This window comes from Rhineura floridana, chromosome 22 (assembly GCF_030035675.1).
Source record: "Rhineura floridana isolate rRhiFlo1 chromosome 22, rRhiFlo1.hap2, whole genome shotgun sequence".
Classification (NCBI taxonomy): Eukaryota; Metazoa; Chordata; class Lepidosauria; order Squamata; family Rhineuridae; genus Rhineura; species Rhineura floridana.
Window position 1 is genome coordinate 2,582,888 of NC_084501.1, and position 22,742 is coordinate 2,605,629.

The 22,742-nt window shown below is 48.4% G+C and overlaps 1 protein-coding gene across 2 annotated transcripts in view; it reads right to left on the reverse strand.

The window, feature by feature from the left end:
* Positions 1-762: 762 nt before the first annotated feature.
* The window catches only part of LOC133374630 (intelectin-1-like), a 29,013-nt gene continuing 7,033 nt past the window's right edge, over positions 763-22,742 (reverse strand). For both annotated transcript variants that reach the window (XM_061605748.1, XM_061605747.1), the window contains exons 2-9: positions 22,317-22,491; positions 16,688-16,760; positions 12,858-13,013; positions 12,480-12,727; positions 7,809-7,967; positions 7,412-7,532; positions 2,294-2,397; positions 763-1,180 (exon numbers count right to left, since the gene is read on the reverse strand). In XM_061605748.1, the coding sequence (XP_061461732.1) occupies positions 1,028-1,180; positions 2,294-2,397; positions 7,412-7,532; positions 7,809-7,967; positions 12,480-12,727; positions 12,858-13,013; positions 16,688-16,760; positions 22,317-22,491 (1,189 nt within the window). In that variant the 3' untranslated portion in view covers positions 763-1,027. The remainder of the gene's footprint in view (positions 1,181-2,293; positions 2,398-7,411; positions 7,533-7,808; positions 7,968-12,479; positions 12,728-12,857; positions 13,014-16,687; positions 16,761-22,316; positions 22,492-22,742) is intronic.

A 22,742-nucleotide genomic window follows, 5' to 3' on the forward strand; every position in this document is an offset into this window, starting at 1 on the left:
GCTTGCAAAAATGTCTCTGTTAGTCTAAACTGTATACAAACCTGTGTTTCTGAATAGAAATTCACACTGAAGTGCGGAGGAATTTTCATGAGGATTTTTTTTAAATTGCAAATTGCTGCAAAAATGTGTAGAACTGAACTTAAGGTAGGAAAACTGAGAAATGGAAAGAACCGAACCGGACAGATTCATTGACCGCGATGGATGCATAGCTGTGTTTCCAATCTGTGCATATATTTGGGAATGGTGAATTGGCTCTGTTCATTTTGAAATGCAAACCTCCATTCTTGCTCTAGCCTCGTGCCACTTCCTCTGGCAGTAACTCTGCACAGTCCCAGGCAAAGAGTCTCTCCCAGTCCTGCTGCCTTGACCTGATTATGTCATTTCCCACTGCAAGCATTACTTTAGATGGCAGTAGAAGGGAATTCAGCAAATTAATGGAGGAGGAAAGGTATTAGCCAGAAGGAATTAGCCAGGAGGATAGCTATTAGCCAGGATGACTAATAGAACCTCCATGTTCAGAGGCAGTCCACCTCTGAATGCCAACTGCTGGGGTCAAACATCAAGGGAGGACTATTGCCTTCATGCTCTGCTTGTGGGATTCCCAGAGGCACCTGGCTGGCTGGCAAGGCAATTCTTCTCCTCTTAACCAAGTTTAGCCAGGATCAGCACATGTGGATATCGAGCACACCAGCTGCCGATGCCCCTGTCTGCCTGGAAGCACTCTCAGTCAGAAGGTCGCACAAACCCCACAGGGACCAGACCTCAGTTCAGGCTTTTTATTTTAATTGCCTTTGAAGGTTTCTGCGGTCCAGGACCAGGGAACCAGTGGGGGCCGTTGTTGAGCCTCCATCTCCCATCATCCCATGGGCCATGACGGCTGGAGCTGATGGGAGTTGAAGTCCAACAGTGCCTGGAGGTGTCCCAGGTTCTTTAGCCCCGCTGCACCCTAAATAAAGTCCTGTCATTCTCAGGGTTGTGGCTCTCGTGCGTCTGTTTCGACAGCACCAGCTTCCCTCTGGATTCTGGATCAGCGGTAAAAGAGCAGCACGGCAGACTCGGTTATCTCTTTGGAAGCGCTCCAGCTTTTGTGGGTCCCATAGCCGTCCCAGTCAAAGCTGGCAAAGTCCCCACACTGTCGAGGACTCGCTTCTGGGAAAAACCCTCCTCCGCCAATGCAGTGCTAGGGGAAAGAAAAACAAGCGATACACATTAGGGGGAGCTGCGAACCCTGCAGAGGATCAGCATCTGAAATGTGCTCGGTGAACTGGAGAGCGATGGACCAAAGGGCAAAATGAAACTCGGGATAAACTGAATTTTTACAGATTGGATAGAAAAATACTGGTGCACAAAATACAACTATGGGACATGGTGGCTACTCTTGAGAGCTGAGAGAGAACACATCGTTTGGTTCAGCCAGCCTCCACCAGGGACCGAGCCTTTAGTGAGGCAGGCCCTGCCCTGCGCAACTCCCTGCCAACAGAGATTCAGCAGGAGGCATCCCTTCTTTCTTTCAGGCGTCACTTGAAAACTGAACTTTTTAGACAGGCCTTTTAAGATGATTTTTTTTCCAATGCAGTATTTATTGATGCTTTTATTGTTTTTAATTATTTTTATTGATTTTTAATTCTATGATGTCTTTTTAAGTTGTAAGCCACCTTGATGTGCTTTTATGAAATAAATAGATAAATAGTGGGGCATGCAACAATTAGCCAGCAACGTGTTGTTGCTCTGGCAACAAACAGCAACTTAGTAAACGCACCGAGTGCTCAGTGGGTCCTCACTGCCTATGAGGCCTCAGGCTCTTTATCACAAGAATGCCAACGAAGGGTAGAGGCAGGGCCGGCACCAGCCTGCCCCGGGCCCCGGCACCCGCACACACGTCCCACCCACCTACCTTTCCCTTGAAGTGAACCCTGCCTGTGCTGTGCGTGCATGCCTGCCATCAACCAAGATGGCCGCAGGGGCATCAGCCCCTTAGGGAAACCTGGGCCTCCATCTCGGTTGATGGCAGGCTTGCACCCACAGCACAGGCAGCATTTACTTCAAGGGAGAGATAGGTGGGGCATGCAGGCAGGCCTGCATGGTAGTAGTGGGTGTGTGCCTGGGAGCTCCCTCTCTGCAATCTGATGCCGGCCTGGGGTAGAGGATTTGATGGAAGAGTCACAGCAGGAAAAAGGCCAGAGAATCGGCAGTGTTTTCTTCCTAACTAAAAGGGAGGACGCACAAGAGAGGCCCTGAGCGAAGGACAGCCGGCAGCAGTCGGTTCGGGGCTAACCAGGCCCAGGAGACTTACGTGTTCAGTGTTGCATCCTGTGACTTTCACCCCAGCACACAGGGCCATGGCAGCTTTCTCGTTGTTAAACACTCGGAAATGCATGAAGCCAGGGACAAATTCACCTGAGGACAAACAAGGACGAAACTGGAGAGACGGCTTGTGGTGCTCTGGCAGACAATTTTGGGCCAAGGGCTGGGCAGCAGCGGGGAGGGGGCCTCCTGGTTGGTTCTGTGGGACCTCTCAGCAGCTTTTGATACTATCGATCGTGGATGTCAGCCAAGCCTGGGGTTATTATAATGCGGGGGGGCATTTACCAATAGAATTCTTGCCAATTGCTTGTCTCGGAATAGGAACCGAGCTCGTAACAAGCATCCACACTGCAAAGTGATGTAAGCGTGTCTCCAGTTAGGATTCGTATCTGAACTAGAGATGGGATCCTTTGGCCGGTGCTGCTTCGAAAGCACTCCGTTGACCTAACAGGCAATATATCCATTCAAGTTCGTCCTTTGTCTGCTGGCCACTGCTTTTATCTGTCCGGTTTTTTACCCTCCCCCTCTTTCAAAATAGTGATATTTTCTTTCAGAATATTGATACTTTAAAAGAAAATATTGATAAATGAAAGAAAATATCAATCTTTGTGAAAGAAAATATCAATCTTTGTGAAGAAAGCATAAATATTTTTTAAGACAGAAAATATTGATAAAGGAAAGTGGCTTTGCCACTTCCTCCTTCTTCACTGTGACTGAGGCTGGTCAGTTTTCACATTAGCAGAAAGCAGCTGTTTCCCTTTTGGAAAGGCAAGGAGAAAAGCAGCTCTCAGTGCCTGGGTCTCACTCCCACGGCAAGCCCTGAGTCCTTCACATGGAGCTTGGATTATTTGAGTGGAGGGGGTGGCACAGAGTGAGAGAGAGAGAGGAAGGGAAGAAAGAAACCTGCACTGCTGTGCTGTGAGTAAAATCAATAAAAAGAACAATATATTAGATGGAATATTTGAAGGGAAAAATTCTGGTGTTGGGGGAAAGCCACTGACATTCGGAGCAAACAGGATCCCTCTGCAAAGATGGAGAATATGCAGACTACTGAAAAATCCGGTGCAAAATCTGAATTCAGCTGAATTCTCGCTCATCCCTAATCTGGGCGGATGTGACTTCCTCCCTCCCTCCCTCCCTCCTTGTCACCCTTGAATGCTTCCAGGTCAGGGTCTCTCTCAGGTGCTTGACCTGGAGCTAAAGAGGCTGTGGACCATGAGGTGATGAAATCAGGCAGTGGAAGGGCCCAGGGCCAGCACAAGCCTCAACAGGAGACACCTGCACAGGAGACACACGACTACGGTGGGCCCAGCCATGGGCAAGCAAAAGGACTAGGACCTGGGAGACCAGGGTCCGAATTCCCACTCAAGCCATGAAGTTTACTGGGTGATGTTGGGCCAGTCACGGTCTCTCAGTCTAACCTACCTCACAGGGTTGTTGTGAGGAACAAAATCGGGAGGGGGAAGAACCATATGCGCCACCTTGAGCTCCTTGCAGGAGAAGTGGGATAGAAAGGTAATAAATACATAAATAAATAAATAAAACAAGAAAGAAGCCAGGATGGGGGTGGAATTGGTGGGCCGCAGGGCGGAGGGAGGAGCGGAGATGAAGGGTGCCAAAAGGGAGGAGGAGGAGGTGGCTGCCGCAGAGGAGCAGGAACAAGAACACGGGGCAACTTGATCCGTGGAATCAACTGCCGTTGTTCTGGAGGAGCCGTGCACTGCTTCCCTCAAGGCTGCCCCTCTGGGAACCCTGTGAGGCTGAACTGCTCTCAGCAGCCAAAGATGCCGCAGGGGCAACATGCTCCAGAACCCCTGAGCCCAAACCAGCAGCAGCAGCCACCAGCCAGCCCTATCAGTGTCCCAACAGCAGAGGGAGCTGAAAGGGGGTGTCTTAGAGGAAGGTCAGTGGATGCCTTGATTTGCAGGACCCCATGCCCACCCATGCCCACCCACGCCCACCCATGCCTGCCCACGCCCGCCCATGCCCGCCCACGCCCGCCCATGCCCTTGAAATGCACCCAAACCAGCTGGAAAGCTGCGGCAGCCTGGACCTGGTGGAGTTCATCTCTGAGCATGTTTAGCCTGGAGGAGAGAAGAGTGAGGGGAGATAGGCTAGCACTCTTCAAGTACATGAAAGGTTGCCACCCAGAGGAGAGCCAGGATCTCTTTTCGCTCGTCCCAGAGTGCAGGACACAGAATAATGGGCTCAAGTTACAGGAAGCTGGTCAGGAAAAACTTCCAAACTGTTAGAGTCGGTAGTAGGCAACAGAACCAATGGAGATGGTGGGGTCTCCAGTGCTGGAGGCATTCAGGAGGCAGTTGGACAGGCACCTATCAAGGATGCCTTAAACTGGATCCCTGCACTGAGCAGGGGGTTGGATTGGATGGCCTCATAGGACCCTCCCAATTCTATTATTCTATGATAACCCGGAGCGCGGAAGCTTTTCCAGGATAAAAAGGTAAAGGTTTCCCCGCACTTATAGTGCAAGTCGTTTCTGACTCTTAGGGTGACATCTTGTGACATTTACTAGGCAGACCGTATATATGGGGTGGGATTGCCAGGTCCATCCCTGGCCTTTCTTTACCCCCCAGCGTATGCTGGTTACTCATTTTACCGACCACAGATGGATGGAAGGCTGAGTGGACCTCAACCCCTTTTACCGGAGATTCGACTTCCTCCTTCCGTTGGAATTGAACTCCGGCCGTGAGCAGATCTTTTGGCTGCATTACCACCGCTTACCACTCTGCACCACGGAGGATCTTTTTCAGGATAGGAGTCCCATAACCTTGACGGAAGGTTTTCAGGGATCACATTTCAGTAGTGAACAGAGGTAAAGGCACTCACCCACACTGATTTCCAATTAAAACAGGGACATCTATTTAATTCATAGTAACTCCAGTCAAGTTCCACCTTACATTTTCTTCACAAAGTTTTTTAAACAAAATTTTATTGGGGGGGTGGAACACCCTTTATCTGTCCTGATTTTGCAAAAGGTGAAAAGAACTCAGTACTCTCAGCAGAAGAATGCAAATAATGTCAATGCACTATTCTATGATTCATTTCAGCAGCCCAGAAACACAAGGCGCCGGTGCAGCTCTTGACGCTCAGTCAAGGCTATCACTGGGAAGCACAAGAGCATCTGAACTTGGAATTGGGCTTGCCTTGTGTGGAGGAAATGAGCTATTTTCAGATAGTTTTTGGAAAACAGCTTGATATGTTGAGACACATTCCAGACTAAGCCAAGGGGAGCGCACCCATTGCTAATTAAAATGACTCAGAGAAGGCTTTAACTAGATGTTGCCGTGGCATGGCCCACATTTGAGGGTTTTGCTGAATTCCGATTGGGTCAGGTCAATGTAAGGCTCTAAAGGGGTGGGGAAGGGATTGGTGCTCAACCTTTTCGTCCCTCCCTCCCATGTGTTCTCCCTGTAGAGCTCCAATGCTAGACGCAACCCCCACCAAGGAAGAAAATCAGCCAGGCAACCCCAGTTTTGGGGTGGGGTAGCACCCCAGCCCCACCCAACCTTTCTGACCTTTAAGTCATTCCTGTTCTGTTTTTTTGAAATCCAGCGATCCAGTTCCTTCCATCCCACAGCTCTGCTGCTGCTATCCTACCTTGAGCCTCAGTTGCCCTGTTGCAACCCAAACACTCATTGCAAACGTATTTTGTCTTCTGGACAATTACCAACTAAGGCAAACTTCTGGAGAGGCTCGGGGAGTTGGGAGTTGGAGGTATTGTTTGGCAGTGGTTCCGCTCCTACTTGGCGGGCCGTCTTCAGAAGGTAGTGCTTGGGGAACATTGCTCGACACCGTGGGTTCTCCAATATGGGGTCCCGCAGGGGTCAGTTTTGTCCCCCCTGCTTTTTAATATCTACATGAAGCCGTTGGGTAAGGTCATCAGGAGCTTTGGAGTGCGTTGTCATCAGTATGCTGATGACACGCAGCTCTGCTTCTCCTTTTCATCTCCTCCAGGTGAGGCTGTCGATGTGCTGAACCGTTGCCTAGCCGCGATAATGGACTGGATGAGAGTTAAACTGAAGCTCAATCCAGATAAGACTGAGATGCTGTTGGTGGACGGGTTCTCTGATCGGATGGTGGATATATGCCCTGTCCTGGACGGGGGTTACATTCCCCCTAAAGGACCGGGTTCGTAGTCTGGGAGTCTTTTTAGACTCTTCCCTCTCACTTGAGGCTCAAGTAGCCTCGGTGGTTAGGAATGCGTTTTACCAACTTCGGTTGGTAGCCCAACTACGTCCCTATTTGAGTAAACAGGACCTTACATCAGTGGTACATGCTCTGGTAACCTCGCGTTTGGATTACTGCAATGCGCTTTACGTAGGGCTACCTCTGAAGACAGTTCGGAAGCTACAGCTAGTGCAAAACGCGGCAGCCAGACTGCTAACAAGAACAAAGCGGTTTGAGCATATAACACCTGTTCTGGCCCGCTTGCACTGGCTGCCAATATGTTTCCGGGCTAGATTCAAAGTGTTGGTATTAACCTATAAAGCCTTATACGGTGCGGGACCACGATACCTTGCGGAACGCCTCTTCCGATATGAACCCGCCCGTACACTACGTTCTACTACGAAGGCCCTCCTCCGGGTTCCAACTCACAGGGAGGCCCGGAGGGTGATGACAAGATCTAGGGCCTTCTCAGTGGTGGCCCCCGAATTGTGGAATAGTCTCCCCGAGGAGGTGCGCTTGGCGCCGACGCTGCTTTCCTTTCGGTGCCAGGTTAAAACCTTCTTATTCTCCGAAGCATTTTAATCTAAATTGATTTAAATTTAAAATGTCACTGCATTGATTTAGATTGTGTTATTTTGTATCATATTGTGTTATTTATTGTATCTTTTATGCTTTGTATTTCTATGTTTACCGCCCAGAGAGCTATTGCTAGTCAGGCGGTATATAAATTTAATAAATAAATAAATATAAATAAGTATCGCAGCTCTCCAGCAGATGAAGCCGCAGCTGGCAAAGCGCCTTAGTCCCATTTACAAAGTGTCCTGTGCGGGTTGAGCAACAGGGCCTTACCAACAACTCCCCCCTTTGGGATCCTTGGTCAGCTTCACTGCCGAGTCTGGCCGAGTGAAGAAAGCCTTACCTCGACCATTTGGAGAGTAATAGCCAGATGTGTTCTGGGCATTCCCGGCATCGTAGACGACAGGTACAGCTGGGCCATTGTTTGTTTGACATCTGCCAATGCCATATTTCACCGGGTACCTCTGAGAAGAGAAGCAAGCCAAGATCTGATGCTTGCTTTGGGTTTGTGGTGTTGCTTGTGCTCAGATGCAAAAGGTCCATTAAGGGAGGAAAGAGCATTCAAAATTCTTGTAATTACTCTCAGTCCAGGACCCCAGAGCAGATCCAGGGCATGGGAGGGTCAGTCATTGTGTAAGAAAAGGGGGAACAACCCACCCATCTTACGCTCTCCTGGCCTGCTCATGCCCACCTGGGGCCCAGATGTTGAGTCAGCAGGCAGAAATGGAAGCCATTGTTACCTGGTAAAGCCTGAGCAAGTTCCCTCCTAGTGTAGCCAAGAATCCAGTTTCGGTGTGGTATCTCAAGAGCGAAGCCCCTTGCCATTCCTTCATGGGGGTGTTGTTGGGGACGTGCCATATGGCCAGATCTCCGGCGTCAAGATTGTAATAGCCAGGATTCTGGGAAGAAAGGGACCCAGGTGTATTAGAGGGGAGGAAAGAAGATTTTTTTTAAAAGGGGGATATTTTACAGTAATTGGAGACCCTTTGGGGATGCCACACTCTTGAGGAGCAGCCATTTCATTCATACTTCCCCCTTGTAGGTACATCTAAGTTCCACTAGTTTGGGTGGACACTATCCATGTGCTGGCCAGGGCAGTGGCCAGAAAGAAAAGGTCAGACCCAGGGACAGCAACAGGCATTGCAGCCAGGGATAGTCGGTGTTCCCTGGCACACAAAATCAGTCTCCTTTTCTGTTGCGCTGTGTGTAGTTGTGTTGCTTAATTTCGTTTAAAGCAGCACTACAGCAGCAGAGAGTAACAGCAGATGTTGAAATGCGAGTGTGCCAGCGTGTGCGTGTGTTTGCCTAAGAAAGCAGGCTTTTACCCTGCATGAGGATCACTGAGACTGGAGACTTAGTAAAATAAGAAAAGCTACTTTGAGAAATACATAGTAGATAGAAAGGCATGCCTAGTTCTAACTAACTAACTAAGTTGGAGGCATAACACCCAGGTGTGGGAGTTAGCCCCATGCTTGGAGAGAGCAGAGACAAAGGGATGTCTCCTCACTCCCGGACGGACGGTCAGAGGACAAAGGAGTTGGAAAGGGCGGAAGGAGGAGGGGCAGGTAAGCTTCCCTAAAGACTTCACAGTCTAGCGACAGAAGGAAGTCAGTCAGAGCATCACAGGTAAAGGTAAACAAGCCTGTCCATCTGGAGGACCCGAGCTCTATCTTCCCTATGGAGATCAAACAAAAGAACAAAACAGGAGTTGCTCTTGCCCCACTTCCAACACTTTCTCCCTGATTTTGCCTTTCAGGGGGATGTCTCTGAAACATTTCCCTATCCACCAGAGGTTGATGCTGGGATGGGGTGTGGGGGAGAGATAAGAGGGCATCTTGACATGCCTTGCATATGGGGCATGGGCCCTAGAGGCCTGGCCCTGGCTCTCCCCATCCCTCCCTCCCCATAAGCCTGTTTCAACTGCCCTGTAACATGGACACTTGTTTCACTGCTGTGAAATCAAGCCACCTGCTAAGCTGCTGAAAAAGAGAAACCGTGAAAGTCGCTTCACAAGTGTGCCTGCTTGAGACGCCAGAGCAGGGCAGGCTGTGGCTTGCTGAGGGATTTGCTTGCTTCCATAGGTGAGGAGAACAGGGCTCAGCTGTGTGGTACCTCAAGAAGACGCCTTAGACTCAAGGAGTCTGGCCATTTGAGGATGCTTTTCTGTGAGATGGCAGAAAGTGGCTTGATCCACACTTCCCAGGCTCATCTGATTTGTCCTTCAGATTTCACACATCCCTGAATTTTGTGACACAGTTCCAAATGCATTTATTTATGAAATAGGCTGATCCATTCAAGCCAGTATTGTCTCTGCTGACTGGCGTTGGTGGGGAGGGTCTTTCCTGACCCTGTGAGCCAACATACTTCACCTGGAGGTGCTGAAGAACAAGCCGGAGAGATGCATGCATGCGTGCAAAGGATGTGCTCTTCTGCAGAGCGACAGACTTGTTTCCCACAGTGGCCAACCACATGCCTACTCTGAGAGCCCACAGGCAAGAGTTGCTCCGTAGCAGCTGGTATTTAGTGGTATACAGCTTTTGAATCTGGAGGTTCTACTTCATAGGCAGAGCTTACAGATCCTGCCCCTGATCCAGGCAGGCCTCTGGTTGCCAAGCTTCCCTGCTCCAGGAAGCACTTCTCGGTTCAGTCAGTCAAATTCATCTCCATTGGAAGTCATGCATGGTGACCAGGCCTGCCCATTTTGGTAGACGTGCTTTCCAGCAGCCAGGACACCAGGTCTACCCATTGAGAAACAGTGAAGGGATAATGCCAGGCATTCCCACTTTAGTAGACCTATTGGGAGGAGGCAAGGTCTACCGATTCACTCTTTCCCAGTGGGACCTGTCTGGGACCCAGACAGGTTGAGCGTACAGGATACAACTGGCTCTGAGAAACGTGGACACTGTCTGGGGGTGTGAAGAGACCCTGAAGAAAAATTCAGAGTCCCAGCTGTGAGTGGAGCGATGCCTGATCTACCCACAGCAAAGAGGTTCTTGGCAGGGAGGGAGGGAGGGAGAGGGAGAGATCTAGTCTACACCCACGGCAGCAGGGCACCTGAGATGCCAGGAGAACGGAAACCATGTATGTCTCACTGGGAAGTGGCCGTCTCCAGAGAAAATAATTCTCACAAATAGTGTATGCAATCCTAAAATTTGGCTGTCTGAATATGAATCGTCCAAAGCAGTCTCCCACTTCATTCTCCATCTGTCCGATCCTCTTTCAAAGCGATCAGAGCCAAAGACACAGGATGTACCCTGACTGATGTTCCCAGTCTGCATCAGTATTGGAATTGTTTTTAGATGTTTTAATTGTTTTGCCACATATGTGTTTGCCATCCTGGACTTCTTTGCAAAGAAGGGTGGGACATAATAACAACAACAGTCCCATTTTGCAAAGAATTTCTGTTGTCTGATCTGCATATACAGCTCATCAGTTCCTCACGTTACAGTATTATGAGAGAGGGAGAAAAAGTTTTCTCTACCCACTTTGTCCAGCTCCAGTGGGCGGCTATGTTGGGCCCTGGCCGGGGGGCCCTGCAACCAAGCAGGGCCCCTCCTGAGGGTGGGAGGGTGGAGCTCCCATTCTGCAATTCGCAGCAGTCTGAAGTCATGCAACTTGACGCTGCTGCAGAATGGCAGGTCCTAGGCTCCCCTTATACAGGAGTAAGTAAGTAAGTAAAATTTAATTTTTGTGCCGCCTATCTGGCCGAAGCCACTCTAGGCGACGTACACATTAAAATTCAATAAAATACAATATAATACAATATAAATACAGAGTAAAATACAATGCAGTCAACAATAACCATTCTAAATAGCAGCAGTATAGAAACAATATAGGGCAATCAATAATAATTTTAAAATCATGAAAAAATTAACCCACCCCGGAGATCCCAAAGGCCTGTCCAAAGAGCCAGGTTTTTAAGGCTCGGCGGAATGTATCCAGGGAAGGGGCATGGCGAAGATCAAACGGGAGGGAGTTCCAGAGAGTGGGGGCCGCCACTGAGAATGCCCTCTCTCTAGTCCCCACCAACCTAGCTGTTTTCGTTGGTGGGACTGAGAGAAGGCCCTGCATGGCTGATCTAGTCAGGCGGCTTAATTGGTGGTACTGGAGGTGCTCCTTCAGGTAGACTGGGCCAAGACCGTATAGGGATTTAAAGGTTAACACCAACACCTTGAATTGGGCCTGGAAGACAACTGGAAGCCAATGTACATGAAATAACACTGGCGTGATGTGTTCACAGTGGCAGCTGTTTGTAAGTAAACGAGCCGCCGCATTCTGCACCAGTTGTAGTTTCCGGACCGTTTTCAAGGGTAACCCCACGTAGAGGGCATTACAGTAGTCTAATCGAGAGGTGACCAGGGCATGTACCACCAGTGGGAGCTGGTGAATAGGGAAGTAGGGTTGCAGCCTCCGTATGAGGTGCAGTTGATACCAAGCTGCCCAGCTCACTGCCGAAATCTGAGCCTCCATGGACAGCTTGGAATCAAGAACAACCCTGAGGCTGCGGACCTGATCCTTCAGGGGTAGTCTCACCCCATTAAGCCTCAGGTCAGCAACACCCAACCTTCCCCTGTCGCCCACAAGTAGCACCTCGGTCTTATCAGGATTGAGCTTCAGCCTGTTCCTTCCCATCCACCCACTCACGGATTCCAGGCACTTGGACAAGGTCTCCACAGCCAACTCCGGTGAGGATTTAAAAGAGAGACAGAGCTGCGTGTCATCAGCATATTGGTGACACCGCAGCCCAAAACTCCTGATGATGGCTCCCAGCGGTTTTACATAGATGTTAACTAGCATGGGAGAGAGGATAGAACCCTGTGGCACTCCACAAGTGAGGGGCCAAAGGTCTGAAACCTCATCTCCCAATGCTGCCTGTCAGAGAGAAAGGAACGGAGGTGTGGGCTGAAATAAGCCTGCCTGCCTCACCTACCTGTTGCGTAAGTTCCATGCTGCCTGTATCGGGAGGGGGTGTTGGAGTAAATGGCCCCGTGGGCCCGGGCAGGCTGGTGCCCAAGGGCCCAGTCACTCCTGGCACCAGCCCTGACTTTGTCCCACAAAACAAGACATACTCTATCAATTTCTTCACTAACTTATGGGCCTCGAACAAACTGAACCAGGAGTGAAACAGAAGGATGTTTCATTTAGGTTAAAAGTTCGGAAAACTGTAAGAATCTCCTCCCGCGGACACTTTCCAGGAAAGGTCAGATTATGAGTTGGTTGAGGATGCTTTAGCTACAGGTAGAAAAGTGACCCAGTTGGGATATGGAGGATGCAGTCCTATGCCTACCTACCCCGAACTAAGCCCCGTTGAACCCAAGCAGTAGACTTCTGAGAAGGCACACATAGGATTGTACGGTGAGCCTCTCCTCCCGTCTCATCTGCCAATTGCATCACGACCTAGAAGTGCTCACCTTGTAGTCATCGCTTGTGGAGGCTATGGCTGACCCAAAGGTGGAATTGTTGGACCAGTTTCCATCTCCTTCGGGGTTGTTGGCGTCACTGCCCTGCTGGCTGGACCAGCGATCGCCCACAGTGCATTTCCCATACATGTTGTTCTCGTGGATGCTGGCCACCAAAGTCCAGCCCCCTCCATTGGTGGTCATGTCACAGAAGGTCTGGTAGATCTCTCCGTCTTCCGTGGACAGGAAATACAATCCATCTGCGTCGAAGGAGAAGATCAAGGCAATATGATAGATCAGTTTTATGGTATTTGAGTCCCTACATCCAGATACCAGCTGTCTGTGCTGCAGTTTCACCTGAGTCTGTGGAGCAGCCACTTCATTGCTCACCTGTGGTCCCTTGTGGCGAGGAGTTCTTGATTTCTTTGCAGCTCTGGGGAAATTTCTGAGGCCAGTGTGGCTGGTTTGCAAGGCAGGATTCCCCTTCCCATTTCATCAGCATACTGAGGACATCTTGTTTCACTGAGCTGAGGCGGCTGTTGCAATCTGCGTACACAGCAGGGGTTGAACAAAGATGTAAACAGAGGAAGCTGACCCAAGGGCCATGTGGCAGTAACCTGTGTTTGAAGGAGCAGGGCAGTTGCCATCAAGGGTAGTTCTTCTGGAGTCATCTTATGAAACTCAGGTGGCTGCATAAGGCACACTCTGTTGACCTCAGATTTAAAAGGGAACATGCAGAAGAATGGAAGGAGGGGCCACCCTCCAAGGACAAGGACCAATGATAGCCAGTACTTACAGGGAGAGGGCTTATTTCCTTTCGTTTACAAATGTATTTATTTATTGCTATCTCATAAAATACCAGGGTGGTGCACAATAATATTGTATGCAATAACACAAAACAAAAAAACCAGTTAAAAGCAGTACAAAATAACCATGAAAATGACTGCCCAATCAGTCGTCTGCATTGGCTGCGCATGTGCTACCTGGCCCTGTCACATGTGGGCAGCCAGTGCACAGGTTTTAGCAAAGGTGTCACATGCTGTCTGCTATCTGCCCCATAATATGTGGGACCCAGCAGCTGTAAATTAAGGGCAGTTACATTTAATATACCCAGCTGATCACTGTGCTCTGCAGGTGAGGGCCTCCTGCAGATCCCATCTTACCAGGAGGTCTGTTCTGCACAACACAGGAAGCAGAACTTTAGTATTGCGGCACCAACACTTTGGAATTCCCTCCCCTTAAAAATTAGACAGGCACCATCTCTGTTATCTTTTTGATGCCTGTTGAAGTCCTTCCTCTTTCAACAAGCCTTTCAAGCAGAGAACTTATCCCAGTCTGCGTCTGTGTTGGAATTGCTTTTTAATATGTTTTTAAACCTTCTTTTAAAAAAGATAAAATATGTTTTTAAAGCTTTTAAAAATGTTTTTAAAGATGCTTTGCGTTAACATGTTTTAAATGGTTGTTTTGTTTTAATATATTTTACAGTCTGTTTTTATGATATTTTAAAGTGTTTTTAGTGCTTTTGTGTGCCGCCCTGGGCTCCTACTGGGAGAAAGAATTATTATTAACAACAACAATAATAAATTGGTTAGGGGAGAAATCAAACAAGACACATTCTACAAAGGTTGTTTACCTTTTTTCTCTTTTGTTAACCCTCATCCGGAAGAACCTCCTTTCATCTCTCTTTCTGGTGAGGCACAATATCACGACTAGCTGCAACTGTGTTACATATCCTGTTCTGTTGACACTTTGAACTCATTTTTGTTTATGCAAGTTGTCTGCATTTTTAGTGCACATTTTCTCCAATATACACCTTTTTGTACGCAATTTTGCCTAATACACACATTTGTGTAAGCGATTTCACTAATATAAAGCATTTTATATGTTATCTTCACTAATATATGGATTTTTATGCATACATTCCCCTAATAGTGTATTAGTGGACGCATTCTCCATCTTTGATCAGAGAACTGCATTGCAAAATTCAGAAAAGTGGAAGAATAGTTGCGTTCTTAGTTTGTGCATTGTTTGGAATGTATGGATTAAGTAAGTTCACATTGAAGTGTGAGCCAAATCAAATTTCTCCCCTGTCTGGTCAGTCTGACATCAATACCAGGAAAGGTTCTGGGAAAGAACATTAAGCAGTCAGTCTGTGAACATTTAGAAAAAAATGCTGTAATCATCAAGAGCCTGAATCAAGTTCTTAAGAACAAGACACGCCAGACTAACTTTCTCTACTTGGTTTTTTTAAACTACTAGCCTAGTAGACCAGAGGAATGCTGAGGACATAGGATATCTTTGTTTCAACAACGCTCTCAACAATGTCCCCAAGGTGATTCTTGTCGGCAAGGTGGTAGACTGAAGGACAGACAGTGCAACGGGTAGATGATTTGTAGCTGGCTGATGGAGCAAAGCATACTAATCGAGGACTCCGTATCAGCCTGGAGAGAAGTGACCAGTCGGGTCCTGCACGGCTCTGCCCCGGGCCTGATGTCCTTACACATTTTTCTTACCAAATGACTTGGACAAAAGAGTGGAGGGAATGCTCATAAAACACACAGGTGATGGATTGAAGTTGGAAGATTGAAGTAGGATCCAGGATGATCGCTACAGGATGGAGAACTGGGCCAAAACTATCAAAAAGTATTTCTACAGAGACAAAGGGTCTAGGATGGTAACCCTTGTCTTGACACATGAAAAGGGCCCAAGGGTTCTAATAGATAAGCTAAACATGAGTCAGCAGTGGGATATGGTGGCAAAAAAAGGCTAATGCAACTCTAGGTTGCATCAACAGAAGTAGAGTGCCTAGATCGTGAGAGGTAATACTGCTGTTCCATTCGGCTTTGGTCAAGCGTCACCCAAGTACTGTGTTGAGTTCTGGACACCACAGCTGAAGAACGATATTGACAAACTGGAAAGTGTCCAGAGGAAGGCAGACAAGATGGTTAAGGACCTGGAGACCAAGTCCTAGAATGGAGTCTGGTATGCTTAGTCTGGAGAAGAGATAACTACAAGGTGATATGATAAGCCTTCTTTAACCATCTGAGACAATTAAGAGGGATTATGACAGCCATCTTTAAATATTTGACCCCTCGCTAGATCGTCGCCTTGTAGTGGTGAGTGGGCTTGCATGTTCCAATGAACCCTGTGAGCGATGCCGTCGGGATTCATGTACTCCCAGCAGGGTCACCTATGGCGTTCAGGTCAAGGGAGAGGAACCAAACAAAGAACGATCCAAGAATGTCCTCAATGGCAGAACAGGCGGAGGATAACAATGTGTATGTTACAACGGCTGTGAAGGCGGATGAAGGCTGCAGCAGATAAGGGACTTCCAATCGTCATGGTACCCATGCCATTGGATCAAAGCCTTTTTCTGTCAAGATGGTGTGTTGATCGTGGTGTGCTGATCTCCCCACATAAAACAAATTCACGCACAGGCATCTTCCATAACAAAAGTCCCATGGCGATTGGCAAATGGCGACGGGGGCAGGACTGTGAAATCCAGAAGCCCCTAGTCATGAACTGGTACATCGGCGGTGGATACAGATTCAGACAGATCTTTTGTTAAAGACTTTATTTTGGAAGACAATCTTATTTGGTCACGAATGATCCCCAAGAAATATTTGAAGGGCTGACACATAGAAGATGGAGCAATTTATTTTCTGTGGCTCCGGAAGGTGGGACCCAACCAACAGATTCAGAGTACAAGGTTACAGTGGCTAGAGCACCTGCCTTGCATGCAGAAGGTGCCAGGTGCAATTGCCAGCATCTCCAGGTAGGGCGGGGGGAGACTCCTGCCTGAAACCCTGGACAGCCACTGCCAGCCAGTGTAGACAGTAGTGAGCTAAACGGACCAATGGTGTGACTCAATATAAGGCAGTTTCCTCTGTTCCTAGAAAGGATCAAGACTCCACCATAGGAAGGGTCTCCTGATGGTGAAAGCTGTTCAACAGTGAGGCAGACAGCGTGGGAAGGTGGTGGGCTCTCCTTTGCTAGAGGTTCTAAAGCAGAGGCTAGATAGCTACCTATCACTGGATGCTGTAGTAATGCAACTCCTGCACTGGAAGAGGGTTAGACTAGTTGACCTTTGGGGTACCTTCCAAAGCAATAAGATTTTGCACCAAGCTTTCCTGCATGTCACAGGCCATGTACATGGTTTCAAGACAACCTCCTCCTCCCACAAAAACATCAGCCTGACCCCACCACCAGCACCCACTTACCACACAGTTTCCCTTGTGGGAGGCCAGCCAGCAGTAGAATCAGGAGAGCAAATGGCTTCATGGAGGAGTCTTCCTGTGGGTGACAATTGGAGGGTCAGGTAGTTAATGGCAGGGAAAGCTCGCCCTTCAGGAGTGGTGGCCCACGAAGGGCACTGAGCACTTAAGTAAAATGACAGATCAGTACATCAGGCAGGGTCCACACGTTAAGCCAGCCCACACATAACAGTACAGTTCATCACTTGGTTTGAATCAATCCCCATCAACCTTTACAGGAGGAGTGTAATACACTGTTGAATGCATGCTCTTCCACTATCCCAGCCATACCTGCCGAATCAAAACACTTCTGCTACAGCCATCCAGCTCATCGTGGATAAGCCCTAAGCAGCCTCGCTCTGGTTCCCCCATCCCTCTTGCCCTCCTACTTGTGGGTGTCATGCTTAGCTCTGGCTTGGTGGCAGACCCAAAGTCATCAGAAGATGAACCAGACATCCCACAGTTTGAGGACCTTGAGGAGTAAGGCAGGATCCCCTAGAACCAGTGCTGAGGATTCCTTGGGGGGCACGTGCTCGGGTACCCTTGGAACTGGCAGCAGAGGAGGAAGTGGAGCCACCTCCTCAGTCCTTGAGAACATTGGCGCCAAAAGGTCCAGGCCAAAGAGCAACGGCATCATGTGCATCGATGGACCAAGAGTTGTTGTGTGGCTCATGAATAAGGGGTCTGCTCATGAGTATAAAATCCCTGAAACTCCTTTACTACTAGCAGCTATGGTTGGGGTGTGGTTCAGGAGCTGCTGTGTTGCCCTCCCCTTTAGAGGGGTTTTCCTGCATCCATCTTATTTTTTAGCAGTCCTTGGAATCTCCATAGTTTGCCCTCCCTTTTTCCCTAGCAACCAGGATACATATTTCCTGTGGTAGAGTCAACTGAGATCAAGTACTCCCTAGAGGTTTTTTTCCTGCAAATACTACTACACAATGTGCAGGTGGATATTAAAGAATTCCAACCCCCAAATGGCAACTGCAAAATGTGAAACTTTGCAAAGAGGCTTAGGCATGCCTCTTGTGTTGCAGGAGCTGAGGTCCAGGCACGCCTTAAAAATTCACTTACAGACAACTGTACACCTGTCTACTTCAGAAGTAAGTCTCTTTGTGTTGAATGGGGCTTTCTCCGTGGAATATGGGTACAGGATGGCAGCCTAGGCTTTGGTTTATTTATTTATTATTTATTTATTATTTTGTTCATACCCCGCCCTTCCTTCCAGCAGGAGCCCAGGGCAGCAAACAGAAACACTAAAAACACTTTAAAACATCATGGTTCGGAGTTGGCATTGGAGAAAAAGGGGTTCAGTAGGATCAGGATCAGTAGGACACAGCTGGCTTCCCATGGGAAATATGAGGTTGTTGGGGGGGGGGGAGGAACAGCAATGAGTGCACTCTAATTTTGTGTTGTGCCACACACCCTTGATAGCCATTTCGTGACTGGCTCCCACTGCACTCTCTGAACATTGAAATGTGCCCCCAGGCCAAAAAGGGTGCCGTCCCCTGATACAAGGTCTCCCTCTTGAGCCTTCTACTTGCCGGAAGCAACACAGACCTTTGATGCCCTCTCCTTGCTGTGTTCCTTCTTGCCAGAACTCTCTGCCATATTCAACTTGAGCTGCTGCCCAACTGGATCATGTTTTGGAGCTAGCGCTTGGCCTGGCTTGTTCGGACTGTGCTGCACCTTCAGCCTTCCTCTCCCCAGTGAGCTAAGAGGCTTATGTCTCCTGGCACTGAGACCCTAGACTCGAAAGCCCCTCTGGTGTGTCAGGGGAGGGGAAGGGCAACAACGTCCTCCACTTGGGGAGGATCACCATGCAATTGGTCCCTGCAAAACTGCATCTCTTCTGAATCACACAGAGAGTCTGCATGAGTAGAGGAACCTGAACGCTTCAGACTTGGCCACCCTCACGGTGGTGGGAAGAGCAGCGTGGAAGGTGGAGTTTATCACACCCACCCCTGCTTGCACTGAGCAGAGGGGGCTCATGTGGCCCTCTAGCCCTGTCCTCCCCAACCTGGCCCCCTCCCCATGTTGTCAGCCACTGATCCAACTGGCAGGGGTTGATGGGAGCTGCTGTCCATCACACCTGCAGGATACCAGCTAGCGAGTGGCTGCCCTATCCTGCCCCTCTCAGAGCCCCAAGCACCTGCCCGCTCAAATGTGGCACCTCAGACAGTACTGCTTGATGAGGCACCACCGCCTGAGCCAACAGCTGTATGCAAGAGGCAGGATCTATGCTGGTCAGGTTTCCCAGGGCCACAGAAAGAGTTGAGCTAGAGGCCTCTCTGTCATCTCAGGTGCCCTGGGGCGTCCCCCGTCTCACTCCTGGGAAAGAAGAGGTGTGCTCTGCCAGCCCAGAAATTGCACAGCTCATGGAGCTTATCGCATCTTGAGATCTTTTTAGCCCCAAATTGCTATGTGTCAGAACATCATGGCTGGAACAGAATCCAATCCAATGTGATTTGCCATTCCAGGTGTGGAGAAAAAGGATGCTCTCCTTTACTGGAGGCATTTAAGTAGAGGATGGATGACCATCTGCCTGGGATGCTGTCACTGCAGAATTCCTGCACTGAGCAGGGGGTTAGACTAGATGACCCCCCTAGTCTTTCCAAGCTGATGGTTCTGTATTAGCCCTGTTCACAGCTGCCTCCCATTTTTCTGCTCAGAATTGTCCCCTTCATGTCAAAAGCTGTTTTGAGTGGATAGATTTGTTGGTTACGCGAGGGATGGGGAACTCCTTCCATGGGCCAAAACCTCCAATTTCATCCAGCCCTCTGGGTCCCCTTCCACCCATCAGCAGCTGAGAGGGGAAAGGGCTGTGATGTTGTACAAAGTGTGTAACTGCAGCTCCTTCCTTTGCCAGGGGTGCTGGCCATCAGGGGAATGGCTGCATCCACCTGCCTTGCCCCACTTCCCACCCCAAGAGCCTTCGTACGGGAGCTGCTTCTTGAAGAATCCTGAAGGGACTCCTCGGCACAAGCGCATCAGAAGAGCCCGCTGGATCAGGCCAAAGGGGGCCCATCTAATCCAGCAGCCTGGGCTCACAGCGGAACAGAGGAAGCTGCTTTATACAGAGGCAGGCCACTGGTCCATCTAGCTCAGCTGTGTCTGCACGGACTGGCAGCAGCCCTCCAGCATTTCAGGAAGGGAATCTTTTCCAGCCCTGCCTGGAGATGCTGTTGGGGATCAAACGTGCGACCTTCTGCATGCAAAGCAGGTGCTCCACCGCTGAGCTACGGCCTGTTCCCCAACCGGATGCCCGTGGGAAGCCCGCCAGCAGGACCGGAACACAAGAGCTGCACTCTCCCCTCCTGCCGTTTCCAGCCATTTGTGTCTCCTCGGCCTCTTGGGTTGAGGTGTAAGAGATTTGGAGGGAGGTGCTGGGCTCCAGGTCATCAGCTTTGGGGCTATTTTTAGATGTGAAATAATTGGAGAGTTTAACTTTGCTATCAGTTAACTTATCAGGGATGCCGCTCAACAAGATCAGCCTCAGAAGACCTTCTCTCGATCCCACCAGTTAAAACAGCTAGACTGGTGAGGACCAGAGAGAGGGCTTTTTCAATAGTGGCCCCCACCCTATGGAACTCTCTCCCAAATGATCTCCGTCATGCCCCTTCTATGATAAGCTTCCGCCGGGCCTTGAAGACCTGGCTCTTCAGGAAGGCCTTTGGGATGGTCTAGGCTTTTATTGTAGGTTTTTAACTTTACTGTTTAATGTATTGTTTTTATCCTGTACGTCACCCAGAGTGGCTGGTCTACCAGCCAGATGGGCGACTAATAAATTTAATAATAATAATAACAATAATAATATGCTCAATTACATTTTGATGTGCATTATGAACGGTTAGTTTTTGTTTAGTGTTCTGTTGGAGTGATATTACCACCTTTTATGATATGTCATTATACTATTGTATTTAGACTGATCTGTTTTTTGTGTCAACCACTTTAAGCACAGATGCATGTATGAAAAAGGTGGTATACAAATAAATTGACTATGATTCATAAGCAAATTTACTAAAATCAAAACAGAGGGCAAAATGGCCTTGTGTTCCTTGCAATTATGCAAAAAGTCATCCCTGCAATTTTTGGGATGCAATTGCATTTTTGACTCCTGAGGCTTTTTTTTATTGTGTTTTTAAATTGTTTTTTGTGTTTTAAAATTTGTATATTTGTTTTTATTGTTTTTAATTGCTGTAAACCACCCAGAGAGCTTCAGCTACGGGGCGGTATATAAATGTAATAAATAAATAAATAGCTGCAAGGCAGGGATTACAGTTCAACTTTCTGCATTGACGTTATTTGCATACTTCTGTTTACAGTACTGAATTATTTTCACTTTTGCACAATCAGGACAGATAAAGGGTGTTCCACACAGTCCCCCAAAACTTTGTTAAAAAACTCTATGGAGAAAAAGTAAGGTGGAACTTGAGTGAAGTTACTATGAATTAAATATACACCCCTGCTTTAATTGGAAATAGTGTCACCTCTGCCCCAGCCTTCTACTGGAATGAGATCCCTGACAACTTTTTGCCCTCATCCTGAAAAAGCTTCCCCACCCCGGGTTATGCAGTTCATCATGTTGGGGGGGGGGTGGCATCAAAATTTTCCCATCCTAGGATGGCAAACAAACAGCTGGTATACCATTTGATTGTCTCTGCCTCCCAGAAAATCTTTGGATGATGCTTTTTTCTGTCCTAATCTCTCCTTTCAGTAAAGCCTGTCATAATACTCTTTCATTCCCTTCTGAAATGATGTGGGTGTCACTGAACTGCCGGCCTAGTTTACCCTCACACTTTCCTCTGCTGTTTGCCCCTTGTCAAATTTCAGAGGGCAAACTTCTCTGGCCAAGGAAATTCCTTGTTGTTTTCCTGTAAAGTACTGGACATGTTGATGACACTTCATAAGTAGTTAATTATTAAATGAATAATAGAGCTGGCCCTTGTCCGCCTGCCCTGCCACCCAGGACTCTGCCCTCTGCCATACCCTTTGCATTGGGAGAAAAGAACTCATCTCAGAGGCATTACTAGGATGAGCAACCAATGTGTTTCCTCCAGATGATGCCATTTGCTGCCCACAGACTCCCTACCTGATCCCTCGGCATTTAGGAAAAGTGGCAAATGCCTCTTTTGAAGAGAGTCTTCTAAATTTGTAAGTGGTGTTGCTGTTTGTAATGTGTTAAATTATACTTCAAACACTGCCTTGGTGGATATATTAATTCATTAATAAACCACCAATCAGGGCCTCTGATGAGGATGATCATCATAATAATACTACCAATGTGGGCCACTAATGCTAACAACCTAGTAGTATTAACAACAGACACCACCAATCAGAACCAGCAGGAATAACAACAGCCATCATAAATACCAATCAGGGCCCCACCTGCCTGCTGTTGCTGCTGCTGCTTTTTGCCCAAGTGTAAAGAATGTGGGGATTGGGTCACTGATGCCCATCCTCTTCTCTACTTTGGTCCTCCTAGCCAGAAAGAGCCAATCCATGCAGCAGCCCTTCAAATCCTACCGCTCTGCAGTGGATTCTCTTTATTTAAAGCGAGTGGATTTTATCATGCTTTGAAGCAATATGGCTGGCTTACCTGATCAGGAGCTTCACTTCTCTTGATGGAAAACTTCTGGTCTTCTGCAGAGTCCGGTTCCCTCGCTCTGCCTTTATTAGCATCTTGCTGATGAAAACCAGCTTCCTGGTGGCCCCTGCCCAGGCTGTAAAACCAAGGAACTCCCAGAGACCAGGACTGTTTGCACACAGGTGGCCTGGGTGGCAAACAAGGATGTTTACTATTTTTCTTCCAGGAAAAGACATTTGTTTTCAGAAATGGGGGATTCCCCAGGCTGGAATTTCCAGTTTAGGTGGAAGGCCTAGATCTTTGTAACAGAGGATCCAGTACTGAATGTTATCAGAGGTGGCTTGCATTCCAGAACTATACATCACTGGAAGAAGACTGTACCCAAAGACCTCCTCCAAAAGGATATAACTGTCTCCCTTCTATTTATTCTGTTTCAGC